We start from the raw sequence: 22,607 nt of genomic DNA, 5'->3' as shown, positions 1-22,607 counted from the left end.
GTTTTGGAAAAAAATTAGTACGTTTTGCAATAACTTATAAAATGACATAGATATCTAAAAAATGAAATGACTTCAATTTGAATTGTGTCGTGGCATTCTTCTTAATGGATGTCAGATTGGAGTCATTGTTCATGATTCGATTAGTGACACTATTATGTTTACCGTGAAAGTTCTTTTCCTTTTTCTTTTGGTTCAATTTTCTAGACTATGCATAAGCTATTATCTTCGTATAAGGGTATTACAAAGGCTCTTGAAGCGAACATAATCTCACTTCTAACGAGAAACCAATTCCTAAATTATATAAAACCTACACTAATGAGGAACAAATTTAGGTTGATTCGAATAAATGTCTCTCTATTTACGACATTCTTTTCGTCAACTATCAACGTAACTTTGTTACTAATGTCTTACCTTCTCATACTAGGTCTATCTCAAAATTTCTAAAATGAATTACTTTTCACTTTCTATTTTGTCCATTTTTAAACTACTTTTTTTTACTTGAAAAAATCAAAACATAAGAATTATTTTTTTAAAAAAAGTAAAGATTATGACATTAAATCTAAATATAAAGAGACGTAATAAAAGTTGACTAGAATCAATCCACTTCACGTGTGAATCGTAATAACCGATAAATGTAGGTCGACTCTAAATGAGTTGAAAAGGTCAGACTTTTTCTTTAATTAGAGGTTAAATATATACATATATATTATGTAATAATAAGGTATAGTTAGTTAGGTGAAGTGATTTATCATTTTGGAGTGGTCCATTTCCAACCCCATCCTATTTTGACCACAAGCACTTAAAAATTGCTTCCACACCAAGTGGCATATCACTGTGTTAGTGCTCCATAAATCAAACCCCTTATCTCTCTGTATGGACAACCCACTTGCCCTCTCCTTAGTGAAATCCTTTGTATTCTTCATATATTCATATTCTTATTCCTATTCCTATGTATTCTCCAACATTAATTCAATCATCATCCCACTTACACAATTATCAATCAATATTAGTTTAGGATTTCCAATCAAAATAAGAAGAAAAACATAAACTTCCCATTTTCAAATATAGAAAAATGAATTTTGATATAGGAAAATTTTAAATTTCTTATTAATAGACACCGATAGAATATTAAATTTTGTTATATATTTTTTTTTGTAAATATTTTCAACCGTTTTGCTGTAAACATAAATAAAATTTATACAAATTCATAAAATTTATCTCCATATTATAAACATTAGTATTTTCAATTTAACCAATTTTTGTACAAATATTAAATATTAAATATAGAAAAATGAATTTTGATATAGTAAAATTTTAAATTTCTTATTAATAGACACCCATAGAATATTAAATTATATTTTTTTTTTGTAAATATTTTCAACAGTTTTGCTATAAATATAAATACAATTTATACAAATCCATAAAATTTATCTCCATATTATAAACATTAGTATTTTCAATTTAACCAATTTTTGTACAAATATTAAATATTATATGTTGTTCGAGATAATTACTAAATATAGATGTCTTAACCAGTTCATTAGTTTAAATTTTTAAATTGATTTTTTTTTCTTTTATTTAACATTGGATTATAAGAGTATGCAATGGTTCATCACGTTGTTGAAGGCCTTTAGTACAATAACTGTAGAGATTTTGGAAGAACGAACCTTTAACTTTTAGAGGTGAGAATGGATGTCAATTATTGCCAAGTTAAATTTACTTTGACGATTTTTAAATTGCACTCGAGTGCTTGTAAACCCCAACCAACACATAAACGTTACTAATGGGTTATTCAACAAGTGATATTTTGTTTGAGTGAATAAGAACTACAAAATTGATGAATTGTTAAAACATTGGTACAATGGTTTAGGCTTTTAACCTATAACAAAATCACTAATGTTCCTATGTTAACAATGTTAATTAAACTTGACATATAATAATTAGTTAATATTTAGGTAACACATGAGCTAGTTTGTGTTCATTTTTTTAAAACTTTTGTGATTTTTATGGGAAATGATTATATGGAATGAATTGGAAATGATAAATGATAAACAAAATTAAAAAGATTAATTGTTTATATTGAAACAAGTTGAGGAGTGGAAAGAAAAAAGTTGTAAAAATTATAAAGAGGAATTGAATTGCACCAATGAGTATATGGCAATGGATTTGGATGGATTTTGTTTGGTATTAAATTTGATGTATAGTGCGGCTCTAATGTTTTCATCAATGCTTTGGTCAGATTATGGAGGTCGACGAAGCAACAATTCCTTTTCTATTTTTTAAATAATTATTTAGTACACAAATTTTAGTGCAAATTTCAAAAACCACACCTCTGTGTAGTAATTATATTCTTCATCTTTAAATAATAACAATTAGACAGTTTAATTTTCTAAAAATATAAAAAATTTAGAATAACGACAAATTTAACGACAATTAAGTATATAGTAACATCTTTAAAAAATTGTAAATATAGCAAAATTTGTCAGATTCTATCGGTGATAGAAGTCTATCACCGATAGACCATGTTGTAAATATTGGTCTATCATTGATAAATCATACAAATCTATCCGCGATAGTTTTGCTATATTTGCAAAAAAATTTAAATGTTGTTATTATAAAAAAATATTGGACCTATAAATTAGGAGTGAATGTAATAGAATGAAAAATGGAGTTGACGGACCCAACCAAAGTTGATTGGCAGTAGGAGAGTGAGATTGGATGGATTGGTGTTAGTTTTGAAAAAAATTTAATTCGTAAATTTCAAAATCATTTTTAAAAAGTTAAACCAATTGACTTTTTAATACTTGATGGTAGAACAGTTTGAAGGATTTACTAAACTTACTAAAAAAAATATAGTCGGTTTAATGATGGTTTTGTCAAAAAATCAAATTTTAGATAATAGATCATATTGCATCGAGAGTTTATCGGTGATAGAAAATATCACTAGTAGATATGTATTTTCAAACGAGTCTATTAATAATATATCTGGTTATATTTATAATTAAATTTAAGTTCTATTTTAAATCTTAAATTTTGTATATGGCTTTATATGCTAATTCATTCAACCAAATAACTTTTAAAACATGATTGAGTTTGGGCTAAAAACTGAGAATAGCCCATTAACCCTTTCACTTGGATTGGAAGCTTTGAGACTAAATTTCAGAAATTGATATAATAAAGATGTTGATAGAAATAATATCATAATACAAATTTTATTTTTAAAAATAGCAACAAAAAAAAAATAATTACAAAATTAACAAAGTCACTTCAAGAGTTATTAATATAAATTAATAATGGACCAAAATATGCCATAACTAAAAAATTGTAATTTAAAACTTATAATTCATACTTTCTAACCCCAACATATAATTATAGAACTAGTAATTTAATTTATAGTTGGTATTTAAAGTTAAATTTGTAATGATGACTTTTTTTTGAAAGATGAATAGTATAATGTATTAGACTTTTGGATTTCAACCACTCATTAAAATTATCAACTTGACATTAGAACTTTATTAATTTAAAAAAAAGATACTGAAAAATTTATTTTCGTGTCATCCATCAAATGATTCAATCATAATTTATTACGTCTCAAATTTTATCTTATTTAGAATATTTTTATATTTTTTATATTAACGGTGAGAATGAATACACGAATGTTAGATATATACCTAAATATTAATGTTATTCAATTATATGTTTCATGTTGAAATTTTAAATATTTTTAATTTTGTTGGTTTAAGTCTTATTTTGATCTCTATCACTTTGAAATTCGATTAACTTTGGTCCATATAGTTGGAGTTTGGAGTTTGGTTGGTGGTTAGGATTTTGTTAATCAGTAGATTCTATACTTAGATGGCTAAATTTTAGATTCATCTTATTATTTAAATTGACAATTATAAAAAAAATCAATTTATTTTATAAATGTTTTATGTGAAGATGGAAATATAATAACACATTTATTAAATAATATTTTTTAAAAGAACTATTTTTGTGAGATATTGGTGTTAACACTTAAAAAATAAAATAAGTATATATTTCCATAATGAATAACAACCCAAAAAACATCTAATTAAAAATTAAAGAGTGATTAAGTTGTTTGTGAAATTAATACATAACTCACCTAAACGTTTTATTAAATAATCTATTAGATTAGAGTCTAAAACATATGCTTTTAAAAGTTTAGGAAGGATTTAAATATGTATTTATTTTAAGGAGTCAAGCATTATTCTAACTTAATCTATTTTGACGCTTCGAGCAACCACATCAAATTACATATATAAATCGGGAATGTTCAAAACTTTCTCTTCTTCTTTCCTGCAGCCCAAGAAACCGATTTACTTAAACCTTCACCCAAGTCCCAATGGCGAAAATCAAACAGTTACCGATTCGTTTCGTCCACCTCTGTCTTCTTCGTTCTCTACATACGCCTCCAATCCTTAACGGTATCGTGTACTTTTTCATTCTATTCTTTATGGTGGTGATTGTCGAAATTTTCGTTCAGTTTTCATTATGATCACTTCATTTCTTGTGTCACATTAAATTATGATTTGCAGCAATAGTTGAAGTATCAGTTTGGTTACTCAGACTATGTAGATAGAGGATTTGATAGTTAGCTGAGACTCTAATTTAATTTATGGGTTTATTTCTCTGTGCTCTTCATTGTTTGTTTATAATTGAGCGTTCAATGGAGTACGGAGGAGCTTTCGGGTTGGGATTAGATGATGTTAGATGGTTTTGGGAGTTCTTTTTGTATATTGTGGTTATTAATAGCCAATCTTTTAATTGGGTTCCTGTCACAAGATCTTGAGCATGAAGCTGGACACTAGCGGTCTTGAATCGGCTACTTTTCTCTCTGGCGCGGGCAGTACTGAGCTACTCGATGGATTATCCTCGGCGCCTTCTTTTGGTATTCCAAATGCTAGGAATGTGAGTGAGAATTATGTTATTCTTAGTTCTTATTGATTCTTTTTCTTTTGCAAAATGTTAACGCTGAACTTCGCTTTTCAGTTTGATGGGTTTCAGAAAGAGGCTATTCAGATGGTGAAGCCAGCAAAGGGGACAACCACTCTGGCCTTCACTTTCAAGGAAGGAGTCATGGTTGCTGCTGATTCCCGAGCGAGCATGGGAGGGTACATATGTCAGTTCTGAAAGTCCTGAATTCTTTTACATATATATTTTGCCACTTGTTTCTCTAGATTTTCTTTATGTTCCTCTATTTCTTAATGTTCTAAGTGGATTTGATTTGAGTGCGAAACTATCATGTATAAAATTGTTAGATGTTGTCTGTCTATGTGAAGATGAATCTCCTTAGTTTGTTTTGGTACATCAGTATTCCATCTGAGAAACAACGCATAAACATCATTGCTTGGCATCTAGTGGTCAATGTATGTGAGAGAGGTAAAAAGGGTAAAGAGAAATTTAACTGTTAGTTAAGGGGAGTTGTGCCCTGCTTGTATGGGGAGGTTGCAATTGGAGAAAATTTGCTATCATTTTAGCTTAAAAAAAAACTGGGGGTGGTGTGGACTTAAACCAAGTTTTGGTTATTTTCTACATTGAATGACACTCATATACCTAACTACTTACATTTAGCTTAGTTGTGTACTTACTGTGCAACATCTACCCTTTCACTATGCTATCTGCTACTGAATAATTCATTTATGTTTTCTGATATTTTCAGCATCCCAATCTGCGAAGAAGATTATTGAAATAAATTCATACATGCTTGGCACAATGGCTGGAGGAGCTGCTGATTGCCAGTTTTGGCACAGAAATCTTGGAATTAAGGTGATCTATGGACTCCTTTAGCATCAAAGGGTTATGAATTGTTATACACCTATTTTATCACAGCTTTCACAACTTGAACCCGACTATTTCCGTGACAATGAGATGCACATGAGTTTGTGTTTGTGTACTGTTTGCTCAGTCAGAATCCCTTAGGATAGGAATGGAATGAAAGTTGAAATTCCCATAGAAAGTCTATCAAGTTGGTTATTGATTGAAATAACACATATTTAGACATTTCCATGCCTTCCTTTTTTGGCAGAATCATTTTGTTGGTAAGGGGAGAAGTTAGCGTTTGGATTCCTATTGATTCCAGCCTTTCTTTTCTCTCAGCACCAATTAGAAAGGTCTTGTGAACGTTATTTTTTCTTTTTAATTGGAAGAAAGGGAAGATTTTGGGCATTTAACTCTATGGTAGTTAACCAGACAGACTCAGGAGATATCCTTTTGGACTCTGCAAACTAATTGGTACCCATTCCGTTTTGATTTTACCATTCCAAGAATCTCACTGGTCTTCCTTCTGAAAAACATTAGTCATTGAAAGCCTGAAGGTTGGTTAATGGTTGGTGTCGAGGTTCATTTTTAATGATTGGTGACCTGGGTATTTGAGTGCATTCACTTGTTTTCCATGGTGAATTTGTGGCTAATAATCAGATTGGAACATTGAACAAATCTTCCTAGCTTGTGTATTCACGTGTTTTCCCTGGTGAATTCCAGAGCCATGAGATCTTGAATGTTTGAATTTTAATAGTTCATGAGAACGTCTTTTCTCTAGATATGATAGATTATTGCATTACTCTAATGTTTGGATTAACATGACATGACTAGTTTGAGTGATGGTGACGTTGACATTCATGTAGTGTATCTTTTCTATTATAGGCTGTTAAACTTGATGTCATAAATTTACATTTTACATGATTTGCTGATGGAAATCGTTTGATACGATACAGTGTCGACGACATGAGTTGGAAAACAAGCGTAGAATTTCCGTGACGGGTGCATCTAAGTTGCTAGCTAACATTCTATATTCGTATCGGGGAATGGGTCTTTCAGTTGGTACCATGATTGCTGGATGGGATGAAACTGTAAGTCTGTAATTTCTTCCCTAACGGATTTGATTAACGCTCTCTAGTAATTTAAGCTAAATTATCAGAACATATATTTATATCTTATGGGGTTGCAGGGTCCTGGATTGTACTATGTTGACAGTGAAGGAGGAAGACTGAAAGGAACTCGATTCTCAGTTGGATCAGGTTCACCTTATGCATATTGTGTCCTGGACAATGGGTAATCATCTTTGCTTATTACATCTGATTGGATACTTTTTACTGCAACAAATTCTTTAGAAATGCATAAAACACTGATTGAGTAAACTAAAAAGACACATATGCGAAATAATAGTAAATTTTGAGTGTGAAATACATTCTACATTAAACTAATTATTTTATAAGCATATAAATGCATCGATCCATTTACTTAAAATTTTCTTCTAGTATAAAAATAATATATATTTTTAAATATGTATCCCTTTATGCTTCTTAGCATATGCTTCAGTTTCAACAAATTAGAAACTTGTAACCTACATTATTGGTCTGTCATTCCTTTATGAATTGGTAATTTCTTGACTATGCCAAAGTTTAGAATTAACTGGGTTGTTTCTTGGGATTTAATTACTCTCTGCTTCTACTTGGTCTTCTACTTCTAAATTCTTTTGTAACTATACCCTAGCTCATATTTTTCCACCAGTTGGGCTTTTCTTTTTTTATGCCCGGTTGGTGTTTGGAGATATCTCATTCCCCTCTTTTATATCTTCCTTTTGATAATGAAAGTTAAGTTTCTTAAAATATGCCAAACTTAAACTTGGATTCAAGATATTCTAATTTCCAACATATGTGCAGTTATCAGTACGATTTATCAGTTGAAGAGGCTGCTGAACTGGCTAGAAGAGCAATTTATCATGCAACATTCCGAGACGGGGCCAGTGGTGGAGTTGCGAGTGGTATCTCCTGATTGCTCCTCTCATTCTCAAGTTGATATGCATATTGTGTATTGATTTCTGGTTTACAAGCATATATTTATTTGAAACTTGTCCTTTGTTCAGTTTATCATGTTGGACCAAATGGATGGAAGAAACTATCTGGTGATGATGTTGGAGAACTTCACTACAAATATTATCCTGTTGTGCATGATACAGTTGAACAGGAAATGATTGAAGTCACCGTGTAGATCTTTTTAACAAATGGATCCCAGGTTTCACCTTCTCTCCAAACAAACTACTTGATGTATTTTGTTAACTAGCAAACACATTTCGCTTTAGAAAATTACTTAGATGCATCTTATTTTATGCATCATACCAAATTGTCCGATCATAATCTGTCATGCTGTAAATTCATCTCACGTCTTCTTTAAATATTTTTATTTTCTCTTTTGTATGTGTGTGATGAGAGCAGGGTAGCGATAGCACTCAATTATTGCTCTTTGTTTGGTTGAAAATCTATGTACTATAGTGCTTTTAGGTAACTCTTTGTTTTTTATGACAAAGGAGAAGTCAAATTCTATAAGAATTGAAATTATGATAGCTACCTGACTCTTTCTGTTGGGTTGCTTATGGGGATGGCATTGGCAATGCCGAAATAAATTTACTTTCAACAAACTAATTTATTCATTAATTTAGGTCCATTTTATTCATAAACTAATCAGTACATGAATTAATTTCATACATTATTATATCTTCATTCTTTTAAAAGAATACCTATCTTCATAAATCCTAATTAACTAGCTTTAGTTGCTTGGAGTTGGTGTTAAAACGAGTTAACTACCACACCAAAGTAATATATCCTCTAAAGATTAAACCATTTTTGTTACCCAATTGGCCAAACCATAACGTGAACTCTGTCTAACAAATAAATAAACATGTTCCTCAAATAAAAAACAAAAAACAAAAAACAAAAACAAAACGAATAAATGAACACACCTATATTGGTCCCATTATAAAGGAAGACAAGATTTCAACTTAAAGTCGTCTATCCAACAAATAATTTTATCTATTTTCTTCTATAAAAAAACTACTAGTTATATTAATAAAAAGTCTAACCTGACACACCAACACAAACTAGAACATTTTTGTTATAAAAGTGTACTACATTTTATATAAGAAAAAAAAACAAAAGAAAAACATAATTTACTCTATGTTGGCTGGTATTATGGTACTAATAAAAGTAAACACTTTGTCCCTGAGCCAATGTTACTCTATGTTGGCTGCTATTATGTTGATGCCATCCCCCTAATCATTCTGGCATATGCATAACTTAGGAAAGTATGAGCAGACAGAGAAAGTCCTAATCTCTCTTTTTCTTTTTTTCTTTGGATCTAGAATGCCATAATCATCTAAATTACTATTGTAAATGTATTCAATAATTGAAATTTTGCTAATTTAGCAGCTTTTTTCTAATGAAAAAAACTTAATTTAACAGCTTGAAAATTTGAATCTTAACAGTTTATTATTAGAAAATGGACATATAAATGAAAATGGAAATGATGGTTTTGATCTCTTTTATTTGGTGACTGGTGACCCCACTGTGCAATGCATATTGGGGAATTTTAGCTTATTTGGTTAAGTGTAGCAAATAGACTTTATATTGTATAGTACATCAATTCTATATCACATCATTCATTGAGATTTTAATTTGATCCCTTGGCCCCGAAGCTATTTATGCTTATTTGACAGCTGTCTGCACTTTACTCTTAGGAAAAATCATGTTATCGTACAGTTGAGGTCTTGACGACTTATAAGATGATAGTCTCTTTGTAAGTCTTATGTTGATGATGGTGAACTGCTTTGAAACAAAAAGTTGATTTTTATCTCTCAACTTAGTACGTAAATTAATTTTGTTGGAATTGAGAGTTTATGTTTTATACTTTTTAAATGAATAATATAAACTTCATTTGTTATTTTCTTAGAGAGAGATTGCTTTTAGAAAGCAAATGATGATGGACAAAACACACACAAGCCATAACTCATTGAAAATATTTTTGAAGAAGCTGATTGATTCTTTGAAAAATGATTTACTCGTGGTTCTATCAGGGTGGGTGCATTCTAATATCTACCCGTTCATGGATTAAAATCCTAGAAGCTAAGGTTATTGTTGATGGTTTAAAACAAATCATGGTTTTTCTAGAATGGGGTAAAATCTTCGAGGAGGTGGAATGAAACTCAGCTTTTGAATCTTGAGAAATTTAACTTATTTGATATTTGTTCTTTTTTTTTTATTGAGGAGACTCTTTCTCGCCCCTACTAGAAATGTTTCTAATTTTCATAAAATTTCTAAAGAGAGTAACAAAGTTGTCCATAACAAAGTTGTCCTCCTATGTATTATCCCTCATCTCTCATCCTCGAGAGGGATTGAAGTTTGGTTGAGATTGGTTCTTTCCATTTTAATGAGGTCTAGGTTTAATGTGTGTGTGTGTTAGGGTTGACCAAGCTCGAGGGAAGATTCGTACATTCAAAAGGAAAATTCAAACTCATGGGTTTCAAGTCAATTAGTTGAGCTCAACTTTAAGAGCAACATCCATTCAAACACTCTAGATAGTGCATGTATATAATCTTCAAAAAAATTTATAAACCATATGATAGATCTAATAAATATACCTCCACACCAACAACCTCAATGATTAAGAAATACCCTTTGTGCTTTCTCTAGTTAAATACAACTTCATGTACTAACTCAAACACCATCACGAGTGTGTGTTATACTCAATACTAGGTTGGTGCAAGATCAATAAACACATGTCAACGTTAATGACATGTTCAAACTAAAAAAGTGGAACATAGAAGCACCTAATAGACTTATATGCCAAGTTCTTTTGCACAAATCATTATTTAGAAAAGGTAGTTGAATGAAACGGTATTATTTTTAAATTATATATGATGTGGATAAGAGAATTTATGAATGTTTATATGATTTGAGGAATGCCCCCAATAGAAGATGAGAGAAAAAAATAAATAGATGTGTTTTAATATAAAATCTTTCACATGCATGCTGGGTAGCCTCCTACATAGGACAGGACAGAAAAAAGACATTGATAATAAATTAGAATGGATTGTAGATCCAATCCTTCCAACTACTCCAACAATAATCATTAAAAATTAGATTAAAGCAATACACAAGACAAGAATAAAGCTTCTAATTCCACCTTCTATATTATTTTATCTAAATATGTTGTATGACTTTATTTAATTTGTTGGGTTAATTATCATTTGTTAAACTAAATTATTGTTAATGAATATTGTTCCTAACTATTGAAATTCCCAATACATTTTTATTTATTTGTTCCTTTGTTGTAAAACTGTAATTATAATCTGTAATGTAACTGCTGCATAATTTGGTAGGTTACATAGATCATCATTCATTAGTTTGTTTGAATGATTAATTAAGAAGCGAGCGATAAAAGAACTATTGAAGTTGTGTGTTGTTGACATAAATGGTTATCTCGATATGTTTTAGATAATATTAAAGAAACTATACTAAATTTTAGATTCTATTAGTGCATGTCATTAGTTGAATTTTGAATTTTATTATATTTTGTAAATATTTTTAATTTTATTACTTATAAGAAATTTACTATGTCCAAAAGGTATGTTTCAAAGTCACTTGAAACGTGAGAAAAATAATTTTAACCCATTTTCAGCTTGATTTTATACTTTTGTACATATTTTCATTCTAACCAAATAATTTGAATGGTTACTACTAACATAATGTAAAAGGATTATAACATTTTCAAAAACCATCCTTAAAATATGTCTTATTGTTTTCCAAGTCGAGTTTATGTTTAAAATTCAAATCTTCAATATTCTTCAACTTATATTAGAATAAGTTTATAGTAATTACTTATTTCATGAGATATATGATAATCGAAACAAGTTTGTAAGGTAATATAACTCAAAATCTATGTTTTGATTAAGCATTTTAGACTCTATTTGTAATACAAAACTTATTCCACTTCAAAAGTTGTCAATTCAACTCTCTCTTCCACTATTTTCATGCTTCAAATTCCAAACTCTTAAAATTTGAAGATTCGATAATTAGTTTCAAAGTTAATGAACTAAAAAGGAAGATATAAGAAGAAGCTAAAAATATATATATATGGGAGTGTAGGTGTATAGGCCATTAAAAGTAGAGATAGAGAACATTTCTTAGTTATTTAGCTTCTAAGCATGATTTCATGATTGTAAAGAAGATATAATCATCTTCTACATCTTCCCACTCAACTATGTCATAATGCATTTAATGTTAGTGCCTACTCACTTCATATATATATATATACAAATATATTTATTGGTGCGAAATGGAGGAGTGATTGTGGAACGCCAGATATTTATTGGTGTTAGTTGTAGAATATTGATTGCTTTTAATGGATGGCTGATTCTTATGTTGACCTCTTCTTTTACTCTGCTCACTCACGTACCTGATTACTTCTCTCTCTCCTTTTTAATTTTATTTTCTTTTTACTTTCGTCTAATATTTGACCATAGCTCAATTGATACGTAATATTATTTACATATAAAGTGTGATAGTTATTTGAACATTAACTAAAAAAGGTACATGGCTCGTAAGCTAAGTGATAAAAGAAAGTTCGACTATGACTCTCCCACTCCCGTCGTTGCTTCAGCCACTCGAAATTTTGATATTTCTTTTTATTTCTCATAAAACGAATGACATCTTCTTCGAAAAATCCTTAGCATGATAATGAGAAATCTCATAACATTTGAATTTCAATCTCATTTTAGCAAGGTGAATTGTCAAAAATAGCAAATTTGACAAAATATTTACACCATATAACAAAATTTCAGATTCTATCAATAATAGACATTGATATACATATTTTAGTGACATTGATAAATAATGATAAAATCTAAAATTTTACTATTGTTTGTAAATATTTTAATTTATTTTGTTATTTTTAATAAATAACAGTTGCAAGTACAACAATTAAGTTTAAAGTATGACATATACACTAATGTTCTTTTTAAAAAAATATGTAAAAGTTTTGTTAGAGTCTATCATTGATAGACTATAGAAGTATATCATTGATAGACTTTGTTATATTTATAAATTTTTAAACTGTTTAATTATTATTTCTACAACTATGGTGTATTATAATTGCCATTTAGTTTGATTGTCATATTATGATAAATGGATAAAGAATTTTGACAATACAGCACAAAAGTTGTATATAGTGATACTCCTTTTATTTGTTTAGTAATATAGTGATACACCTTTTTTTTAAAAAAAGGAGTATAGTGATACTTCTTTTAGACATATTAAGATCTTTAGATAGTTCTAATAAATCAATACAATTTGTTTTAAAATTTTAAGATATTCTTAAATACCAAGATTATTCTAACTTACTAAAGAAAAAAATCGATCATCTTGTTATTTTTTCGTTAATTATGAAGTTTAATCGGAAAGTTGGTGAGGAATATACCCTATTTATTTTTTTAAAATTAAAAAGTGTCTTTTAAAAACTAAGAAAAACATATGGATTTGTAAGTGTTTGAAATGTCTAATTTTTAACGTCTACTTTTTCAACGTGTTTAATATTCTTTGAAATATTAATGTCTAATAAAATATTAAATTTTTAATATTGTATCTCGTGGTTCCATGAACTTTAGAAAATGTTAAAAGGGCTAGAAAAAATAACTCGAAGATATTAGAAATAGTAGCGACTGTATATTAGTAAAAACCGAAAGTTTAAGGGATTACTAGATATTATCTAAAGTTTAAAAAATTATTAGATAAGTTATTTTGTCTATTCAAGACTATCTTTTTTTAAAAAAATGCTAAAATTATTTTTCAAAGTTTGAGAACGTACCTATTGACAAGTATCGGTTTTGTAAAACAAAAACCATGCACGTTGTTCATGACAATTTTCCCTAAAATTTAATTGTGCTAATTTTGATAATTTTTAAAAAATAGTTTAATCAATTTTGATACGTGTATGTACTAAAAACATTCGTAGTTCAAACCTCTATCCCAGTTTATACTTAAAATAAATAAATAATTATGTAAGTTATTAGATTAATCTCCGGAAACGTGAAAAAGAAAAACAAAGAAAAAAGAAAAGATTAAACCAAAAAGGGGAATCAAAATTTGACATTTATGAATGGTTGTTAGAGTTTATTAAGACACCAAACGTCCGCATTATGCCCAAAGTTAATGATAAAAAGGCCGACATTAAAGAAAGCATCGCTCTCCCTTTGCTTTTCTTCTACTTCCCTTAATCCTTTTTGTTTCATAACTTTGTCTCTTTCTTTTACATTAACTATTATTATTATTATGATTGTTTAGGTCAAGTTGCAACAATTGAGTTGGACTAACCTTTTCAAATTAAAATTTTGTTTAAAGAAACTCTTATACTACATTATATCAACAGAATTTCATTCAATAATAAATTTGTTTACCACGAATCTTTAATAACAAAATCTTATACTATTTAAGCTATGTTTTCCTTTACAAAAGATCCAAAATTAACCGATTTTTAATTAAAAAAAAAGAGAGAGAAATATATTAAAATAAGAACAGCCAAAGTTTCTCAACCAAAGCAAAGAACAAAGAGTTCAAGAACTCCATATTAAAAAAGAACACCCAAAAGCGTAGAAAAGTTAGGCTTTTAGGTGTTGCAAATTCTGTTTACTAAAAGAAAACCTAAAAAACATTCGGATTTTCTCCCTTTTTGTGAACTTATAAAATAAAAATAAATAAACTCCCTAAGTTAAGAGTTAATATATTTGTGTTTAATTTAAAAATCGAATGAGTAATTTTACGGTTAGTTAATCCTGTTGTTATTTATTTTAAGATGGCGGGAGGGCAGATCACAGCCGTCAAAATCTCCCCTTTCATCCAATGTCTCTTTCTCTTTCTCTTTTAATAGAACTTCCACACCCAACCACCTCTCTTCTTCCTTACCAACATTTCTCTTTTCTCTTTTCCTTTTTTTTTTTTTTCGCTTCACTCATCTTCTTCCTCATTGCATTTCAATTCCTCATTTTCTCCATTTTTTGGAATAATTTCTTCCTGAGTCCTGATTACTGATTACTGATTACTGATTCCTTCTCCGGTCGCCGGTCGCCGTCTAGAGGAAAGACGACGGTGGGGATGGTGATGGTGATGGTGGAGAAGAGTCTGCTGTTTCTTCTTTTGTTTTTTAACTTTCACTTCACTTTTAGGGTTTTAGCCCTCTCACCGGATGGTCTCTCGCTTCTTTCTCTTAAGTCAGCCGTCGACCAGTCGCCGGATTCCTCTGTTTTCTCCGATTGGAACGAGAATGACTCTACGCCATGCCAATGGTCTGGCATTTCTTGCATGAATGTTTCTGGTGACTCGCGAGTCGTTGGAATTGCTCTTTCTGGTAAGAATCTTCGTGGCTACATTCCTTCTGAACTTGGTTCGCTTGTGTATCTACGCCGATTGAACCTTCATAACAACAATCTCTACGGTTCTATACCTGAACAGCTGTTTAATGCTACCTCATTGCATAGCCTGTTTCTCTACAGTAATAATCTCTCCGGTCCTTTCCCTCCATCGATCTGCAATATTCCGAGGCTTCAAAACCTCGATCTCTCCAACAATTCCCTTGCTGGACCAGTCCCCGACGAGTTGAGAAATTGTAAGCAATTGCAGCGATTAATACTCGCTAGAAACCAATTCGATGGAGAAATTCCGTCTGGTGTTTGGTCTGGGATGGATAATTTAGTTCAACTCGATCTCTCTTCCAATGATTTCAGTGGATCGATTCCGGAGGATCTAGGGGAACTGAAGACACTCTCCGGTACGCTCAATCTCTCCTTCAATCATTTATCGGGTAAAATCCCGAAAACTCTAGGAGATTTGCCGGTGACGGTGAGTTTCGACCTACGGAGCAACAACTTAAGCGGAAGTATACCTCAAACGGGTTCGTTTGCGAATCAGGGACCGACTGCATTTCTCAACAATCCCGAGCTATGCGGATTTCCTCTTCAGAAATCTTGTGAGAATTCGGAACGTGGCTCACCGGGAAATCCCGATTCTAAACCATCTTACATTACCCCTAGAAAAGGATTGAGCGCCGGATTAATTATTCTCATCTCCGCAGCCGACGCCGCCGGAGTAGCGTTCATCGGCCTGGTAATAGTTTACGTATACTGGCGACGGAAGGACAGTTCAAACGGCTGTAGCTGTACGTCGAAGAGAAAATTCGGCGGGAATCAGAAAGACGGTCTCTGTAATTTTCCTTGTATGAATGGGAATGATAAGAACGAGGAATCTGAAATGGAGGAACCAGAGAACAGTGACAGAAGCAGAGAGGAAGGAGGGCTTGTAGCCGTAGACAAAGGATTTACGTTCGAGCTCGATGAGCTGTTGAGAGCGTCAGCGTATGTGCTGGGAAAGAGTGGACTGGGAATTGTGTACAAAGTGGTACTCGGAAATGGGATTCCGGTGGCTGTACGGCGGTTGGGAGAAGGGGGAGAACAGAGGTATAAGGAGTTCGCGGCGGAGGTACAGGCCATTGGAAGGGTAAAACATCCGAATATCGTGAAATTGAGAGCTTACTATTGGGCGCCGGATGAGAAGCTTCTGATCAGTGACTTTATCTCCAATGGAAACTTGGCCTCTGCTCTTCGCGGTGAGTTCAATAATTTCTTTTGCATTTCATTATTTGATTCCTTCTGTTCTTTCTTTTACCTGAATCTGCTGGTCGAACGGCCACTTAAATAATTCAAAAGTTTCAAAATTTACTCTTTAAACTTAGATTTTTTTTACTAATTTCACTACTAAAATTGAAATTAAAAGTCCATTGTATAGTGTGAATCTTCTGATCATAGACAATTGAAAATTTGTAGACTTAAAAAAATTTAATTAAAATTTAAAACAGATTAAATTCAAGCAAAACTAAAAACTCAACATCTAATCTGGTTAGAAACTAAGAATTTTAGTAGTAGTTAGCAAGTAATGTGAGCTAATTTTGGACACGTGGGTTCCACGTGGTCTACTATTTGATAATTTAGGACCATCCATGAATGATCTTCTTGACGGCGTAAACACAACATTTAAATCCGAACTTGTTTAATTTCTTTTAACTTTTTTATCAAGTTGGGGTGGAGGGAGAAAATTCCTTCCCATATAGGATATTTGTTTTAAGTTTTGGCTTTTGGGTGGGTACTTGACTTTGGAATTCGGATGGGTATTGTTGGGGCATAATTGTTGGTTGCCTAATATTATGATTGCCAAGCCAAGCGTGAGATCCAACAACGGATGTCCCCACGCTCTGTGCCCATAGCACTTTCCACGTTGCCTGCCCTGCATTGCAGGCGCTGTTCCGCTCCATACGCATCCCCCCATCTTTTGTGTCTACGAACCAAATACAAATAGTCAAACCTTTTACTTTACTTAATTAAATAATTAATTACTTAAACACCATGTTTTAATTACGGTTTTAAAATAAATAAATGTCAAGAAAAGAAAGGAAATCATAAGAATTTTAATTTAGAAAGTGGGTAAGAAATTACCTTTTTCAACTTTAGTGGAGTTTTATCATCTACCAAAAACCAATTGGAATGGTTAGTATTTTATTATAAAATCGAACCTTTTTGTTTTTATTTGAAGAAATCAATAAATTATTGGCTCTGCTAAAGAATTACCAAAACTTACTTAAAAGTAGCAAAAATTACTAATAAAAATGGAAGTAAAAGTAAAAAGAACAGTTTGGAAGAAAAATTTAAAAAGGGTAAAAAATGACAACCAAATTGAATTGAATAAGAATAAATTCATTAGCTTTTCTTTTTCTTGATTGGACATCATTTGGACTCCTACTTTGTTCTTTGTTAGTTTCAAAATTAACTAAACTAAATTGACTTTTCCTCCTAATTAACTTTGGTCGGACTTCAATAAAAATCACAAACAGGTTACATTTATTTCCAAGTACAAGTGAAAAATAGTCCATTGATTTAGGTTGAATTAAAAATAATATTTCTAACTTTTAGACAGAAATTTCACTTACTTTTGTTTGTGCAACTTGAATAGTTCACCAATCAATACTATCACTAGGCATTTTTAAAAAGTTATTCTTCCATTTTTTTATAGAAAAGTTGACCATGAAAATTAGTTATAACTCCATTAATGTAAAAAAGTTATTAATTGATTAGGTAAATAAATTTCTCTCTTTTTGTTTACTTTTTTAAATTGGAGGATATAATACAGAAAATTGGAACTGAAATGTTTGATTAACAATGTGTGAATAAAACAGGAAAAAACGGGCAGCCATCTTCAAGCCTTTCATGGTCAACAAGACTACGAATAACCAAAGGAACCGCACGAGGATTAGCCTATCTCCATGAATGCAGCCCAAGAAAATTCGTCCATGGCGACATCAAACCCTCCAACATCCTCCTCGACAACGATTTCCATCCCCACATCTCTGACTTCGGCCTCAACCGTTTAATCAGCATCACCGGCAACAACCCCTCCTCCTCCGGCGGCCTCATCGGCGGCGCCTTCTCCTACCTCAAATCCGTCCAAACCGACCGCACCAACAACTACTGTGCGCCGGAGGCCCGAGCCCCCGGCGGCCGCCCCACCCAAAAATGGGACGTATATTCCTTCGGCGTCATGGTCCTCGAATTACTCACCGGAAAGTCCCCGGAGCTTTCGCCGAACACGTCGACTTCTTTGGAAATTCCAGATTTGGTGAGATGGGTTAGGAAAGGATTTGAAGAAGCAAAGCCATTATCGGATTTGGTTGATCCTGCTCTGTTACAAGAAGTACATGCTAAGAAAGAAGTGCTCGCCGTATTCCACGTTGCGCTCGCTTGTACAGAGAGCGATCCGGAGGTTCGGCCCAGAATGAAGACAGTGTCGGAGAGTTTTGATAGGATTGGATCGTGAAAAAATGATTGGCCGGCCGCCATTGTTATGCTGCCTCAAGCTTCTCTGATGTAATTGGGATTATGAACTTGCATGCAGAAGCCTATAATTTTTTTTAGAGGAGAGTCTGGGAAGACGACAGGGAAATTTAGATTGAGGTCAGAATTGTCCATGGAGATTTGAGGGGGTTTTAATTCCTTTGATTTTGTAATTGTTTTTTGTTCTTATTGTATCTCTTATGGTATAATTTGTTTTTGCTTTTACATTTTGCAATGACGAATGAGGAAAGTTAGGTATAAAATGTTCTGCAACTTGAAAATTTTCTGTCACATTTCTTTATAAGATAATGGAAATAATAAATGACTATACGGTATCTTCTTCGTGTCTTTTTGCATTTTTGTTCCCAATCTTTGATGCCTTGATTTTAATGGTGGAAATGAAATCAATTCATTCATAAAATGGTTCTAAAAGTGAAAAATGGGAGTATTTGATTGTACTGTATGAGACGATGTTTGTGACAACCAACATATACATTAGCTTTCAACTTCAAATAAGGGTTTGAGATAAAAGAGATAGTGAAGTTGTGAAATCAAGGTATTTTGAAGTTTGAAGATTATGTTAGGAGTTGCGGGGGACGTGGATATGTATTTATTTGTTCAGTATTTTCTTCTTAGCTGACCTGACAAAAAAAACTTTTGTTTAAGTAAAGTTTGTAAGATATTTTTCTTTAAAAGAAGAAGATTTGTTTTTGTATTGGATATTCATTATTCTGCACACGAATCAATTATCTTTGTGGTGAGAGATGTTGCACTTTGTTTAGTGACGGTTAGTGCCGAAGTTATAAGATCTAAAGTTCAAGCTTCTCTTGTACGATGATATAAAGAACTTTTGTTTTCTGTTTTTGATGAGAAAGGTGATTCAAGGCGAGTTCCTTCAATTTACTACCTTAATCCGTTGATTGATGAGAAAAGGGAGAGATTTTGGTTAGCAAAATCTATTTTAATTTTCAAATAACTTCATTTTCACCTCTTTTTATATTTTACAAATTTATCGAGAAACTTTATCATACAACTTTTTGCATTCCAAACACATATTTCATTAACTTCAAATCTCATAACTCAACTCAATATCAAAGTTCACCCATAGTTTAAATCGTCATAAAGCATAAAGTCGACAGTCTTTTTCGTGCGAACACAATGATTACACGACCTTTTTACTCACCTAGTTAAAATAAATAAATAAATAAAAATATAACAATTCAATTGTAAAAACAAAAATTTCATCACATGCATGGGAGATATCGTTGGCACAAACAAAGATAGGGTTAAAGTATGAAGTAACGTAACTTTCATAAAGGTAAGATGTTTAGAATCTCACCCACCACCCTCTATTTGAACACTATAAAAGAACAAAACACTGCAATGTGACACCAAAAAGTAAGATGTAATGTCACTAACAATGAAACTAAGTGACAAAAAAGAATTCAGTGAAGTGAAATCTTTCACCAATTTGTGAAAGGTATTATGATGATCATTCATTCATGTCCATATATTCTGTACAAATTAGCGAAGCCTATAAATAGAAAAGCCTTTTGGTAACAACTATCCAACTAATCATCATTTTCCAAATTAGCCGATTTAACTGCTTAAACTAAATTACAACATGCTTTGTTAATATTAGATAACTAAATCAATATAAAACTATGTATTATCAACTCCAAGATCATGATTTTTTTTTTGCTTAAATTAATAGTTTATAAAAACTTGTATATAGTTGCTAAAAATTCAAATCACTCATTAAAGGATTGTTAGAATGTGTGTGGCGGGTTTTCAAAATATTTGGTCATAATCCTGTTTCCAAGATTATGATTCTTCCTTTTTCTGGTGGGTTTTGGCCGAATCTTCATTGAGTATATAATTCTTGGTCGCACATGTGTGCATGTGAAATCGAAATAGTCTTCATATTTTGTGAAGCAATCGAAAAGGCAAGTAAGTGATTTCGATTGTCGGGAATTAATTGTAGTTGAGTATGTTTTGAAGTAAAGTCATTCGGCTTCTCAATCAATAAGATCGAGCTTCACTATGATGAAGAAAAATAAAATCTTAATCAGATGATTGATGAGATATATATACATAATTAAGAGGGAGAAATTTTTATTTATGTTATATTTGAAATATATTAGCAATTGATTTACTATTAGTATTGGATGAAGAATTTGTCTTATAATTTCGGTACTTATGATCATTATAATGATGTAATTATGATTCATATTTCAAAGTAATAAAATATATGATTTCGAGTTAAGCACAACATACAGATACTATGTTATCGATGTGAGTTAACAATATCTTGTGTTACTAACTGCACCTTATTGTATCTTTAGTATTGTCGACATAGACATTGTTTTATCAAAGATGAAACTCTAAGTAGCGAGTAGAAAATGTGAGTGTGTGAATCAACTAGTTGACTTAGGTCTTCCTAGCTCCCTATGAAGCTCTTGGTTTATCCTCGTTTATATGTCCAAGATCTTCTACATTCTTAATCCTTGTTTATGATCTTTCATTGTAAAACCAAAAACATAGTGTAAACAAAAGGGAGTAGGTAGTCTCGTGTTAATAGCATTTTCCCCATGCTAACTGTGGTTGGTTGACGGGTCGCAGGCCTTAGCTTGGGCTTTTTCTTTTTCCTTTTTCAACATAGGATGGCTTCGTGTAGCTGATTTTTTGTCTCAGGTTAGAGTTAGCACTCTCAATATCAAGCTCTTGTTGCTTAGGTGCTTGTGCTTGTGCACGCCTATGGAAATATAGCATCCTGGAATTCTGTAGCACTACAGCTTTGGAGGACGACTACCATTGATGCCTCATCGAAAATGATATATGTAGAGATACAAATTTTACAGTTGGATCAATGCACCGTAACCTATGGTCGTCATAGAAAAAGAGCTAAATTTGTTTTCTGTCCAAGAAGCATACTTAACAGATCTAAATTAAATTGAAGCCTACTATCTCTTTAGTAGATACGTTATCCCTTTTGACCATGCATGGTAACAAGAACTTTACCTGCAAAGTGAACCATTGAAGATGACTTCAGTTAAGAGGGAGAATTTTAGCCGGACCTCTTCAAATTCCAGTCATTTTCTTACAGCTAAACTGTTGGGAATATATGTAATTAAGTACCCTTGTGAAAATACAATTTCCTGACATTATTCTTGAATAGAGAATTGGAGATATCATACCTGTTCCCTATACCTCAATCTGGGTTACACCACTCTAGGCTCGAGATCATTGAATTGCATCAATGTAAGTAAGTTCTCATCACGAGAAAGCATTTCGGGTTTTTCCTATATAAACTTTGAACTGGATCAAATTATCAAATCGTCCTTCAGCTATTTTAAACTCATATGAATAATGTAACTAAACCTCTGGCTGTAGCCTTCTGATAGAGTATAATAGACTCGATATCATGCTAATGAAACTATGAAAAGCTTTAAATGAGATTTTGTATGTTTCTTCTATCCATGTACTTCTAATAACTGTGTTAACATCTTTCTAGTTTCTAGGGTCCCTTTGTTATTGGCTCTTGGGATAGCTTCTGGCTTTGCTTTCACCTTATGACAAAAATTTACCTGTAGAAGGGCTGCATTCGTGGCAGTTGGCCTTACCTTTCCATGCTCATTTTCTTTGCTATTGTTTTACTTTTGCTATAAATTTTTTTGCTTACTGGAAGATTGAGAATCCGTAGCTTAGTTGTATCTGATAAATATCCATCTAATAATAAGCTGTTTCCATCTCTTTTCATGATCCTTTTAGATTTAGAATTAACTCTGTACGTCTATAATATATATGATGATGTTGATTTGTATCAAGGAAGGTGATCTTTTCATTATATTATCCATAATTGTTTTTGTTTAATTTATTTTCTATT

The 22,607-nt window shown here is 31.7% G+C and overlaps 2 protein-coding genes across 2 annotated transcripts; both read left to right on the top strand.

Annotated features, from left to right (window-relative positions):
* Nucleotides 1–4,301: 4,301 nt before the first annotated feature.
* On the top strand, nt 4,302–8,362 carry LOC101210332 (proteasome subunit beta type-5). Its single transcript, XM_004135261.3, has 8 exons — nt 4,302–4,445; nt 4,804–4,929; nt 5,011–5,140; nt 5,681–5,787; nt 6,735–6,869; nt 6,968–7,071; nt 7,683–7,783; nt 7,886–8,362. Exons 2-8 carry the CDS (start codon nt 4,813–4,815, stop codon nt 8,008–8,010), a joined length of 819 nt encoding a protein of 272 aa, XP_004135309.1. The 5' UTR covers nt 4,302–4,445; nt 4,804–4,812; the 3' UTR covers nt 8,011–8,362.
* A 6,374-nt stretch (nt 8,363–14,736) lies between these two features.
* Nucleotides 14,737–19,067, top strand: LOC101220493 (receptor protein kinase-like protein ZAR1). Its single transcript, XM_004135467.3, has 2 exons — nt 14,737–16,446; nt 18,067–19,067. The coding sequence occupies exons 1-2, from the start codon at nt 14,940–14,942 to the stop codon at nt 18,702–18,704; spliced, it is 2,145 nt and encodes a 714-aa protein (XP_004135515.2). The 5' UTR covers nt 14,737–14,939; the 3' UTR covers nt 18,705–19,067.
* The last annotated feature ends 3,540 nt before the right edge of the window (nt 19,068–22,607 follow it).

The sequence above is a fragment of the Cucumis sativus genome, chromosome 5, assembly GCF_000004075.3.
Source record: "Cucumis sativus cultivar 9930 chromosome 5, Cucumber_9930_V3, whole genome shotgun sequence".
Lineage (NCBI taxonomy): Eukaryota > Viridiplantae > Streptophyta > Magnoliopsida > Cucurbitales > Cucurbitaceae > Cucumis > Cucumis sativus.
This window is presented reverse-complemented; position numbering and strand designations above follow the sequence as displayed.

Bases quoted from the DNA above. Each gene is read 5' to 3' on its own strand.
- LOC101210332 (XM_004135261.3), top strand. From the start codon at position 4,813: ATGAAGCTGGACACTAGCGGTCTTGAATCGGCTACTTTTCTCTCTGGC. The intron at 6,870-6,967 runs GTAAGTCTGTAA...ATGGGGTTGCAG, and splicing joins TTGCTGGATGGGATGAAACT to GGTCCTGGATTGTACTATGT. The intron at 7,072-7,682 runs GTAATCATCTTT...ACATATGTGCAG, and splicing joins TATTGTGTCCTGGACAATGG to TTATCAGTACGATTTATCAG.
- LOC101220493 (XM_004135467.3), top strand. From the start codon at position 14,940: ATGGTGATGGTGATGGTGGAGAAGAGTCTGCTGTTTCTTCTTTTGTTT. The intron at 16,447-18,066 runs GTGAGTTCAATA...TGAATAAAACAG, and splicing joins CTTGGCCTCTGCTCTTCGCG to GAAAAAACGGGCAGCCATCT.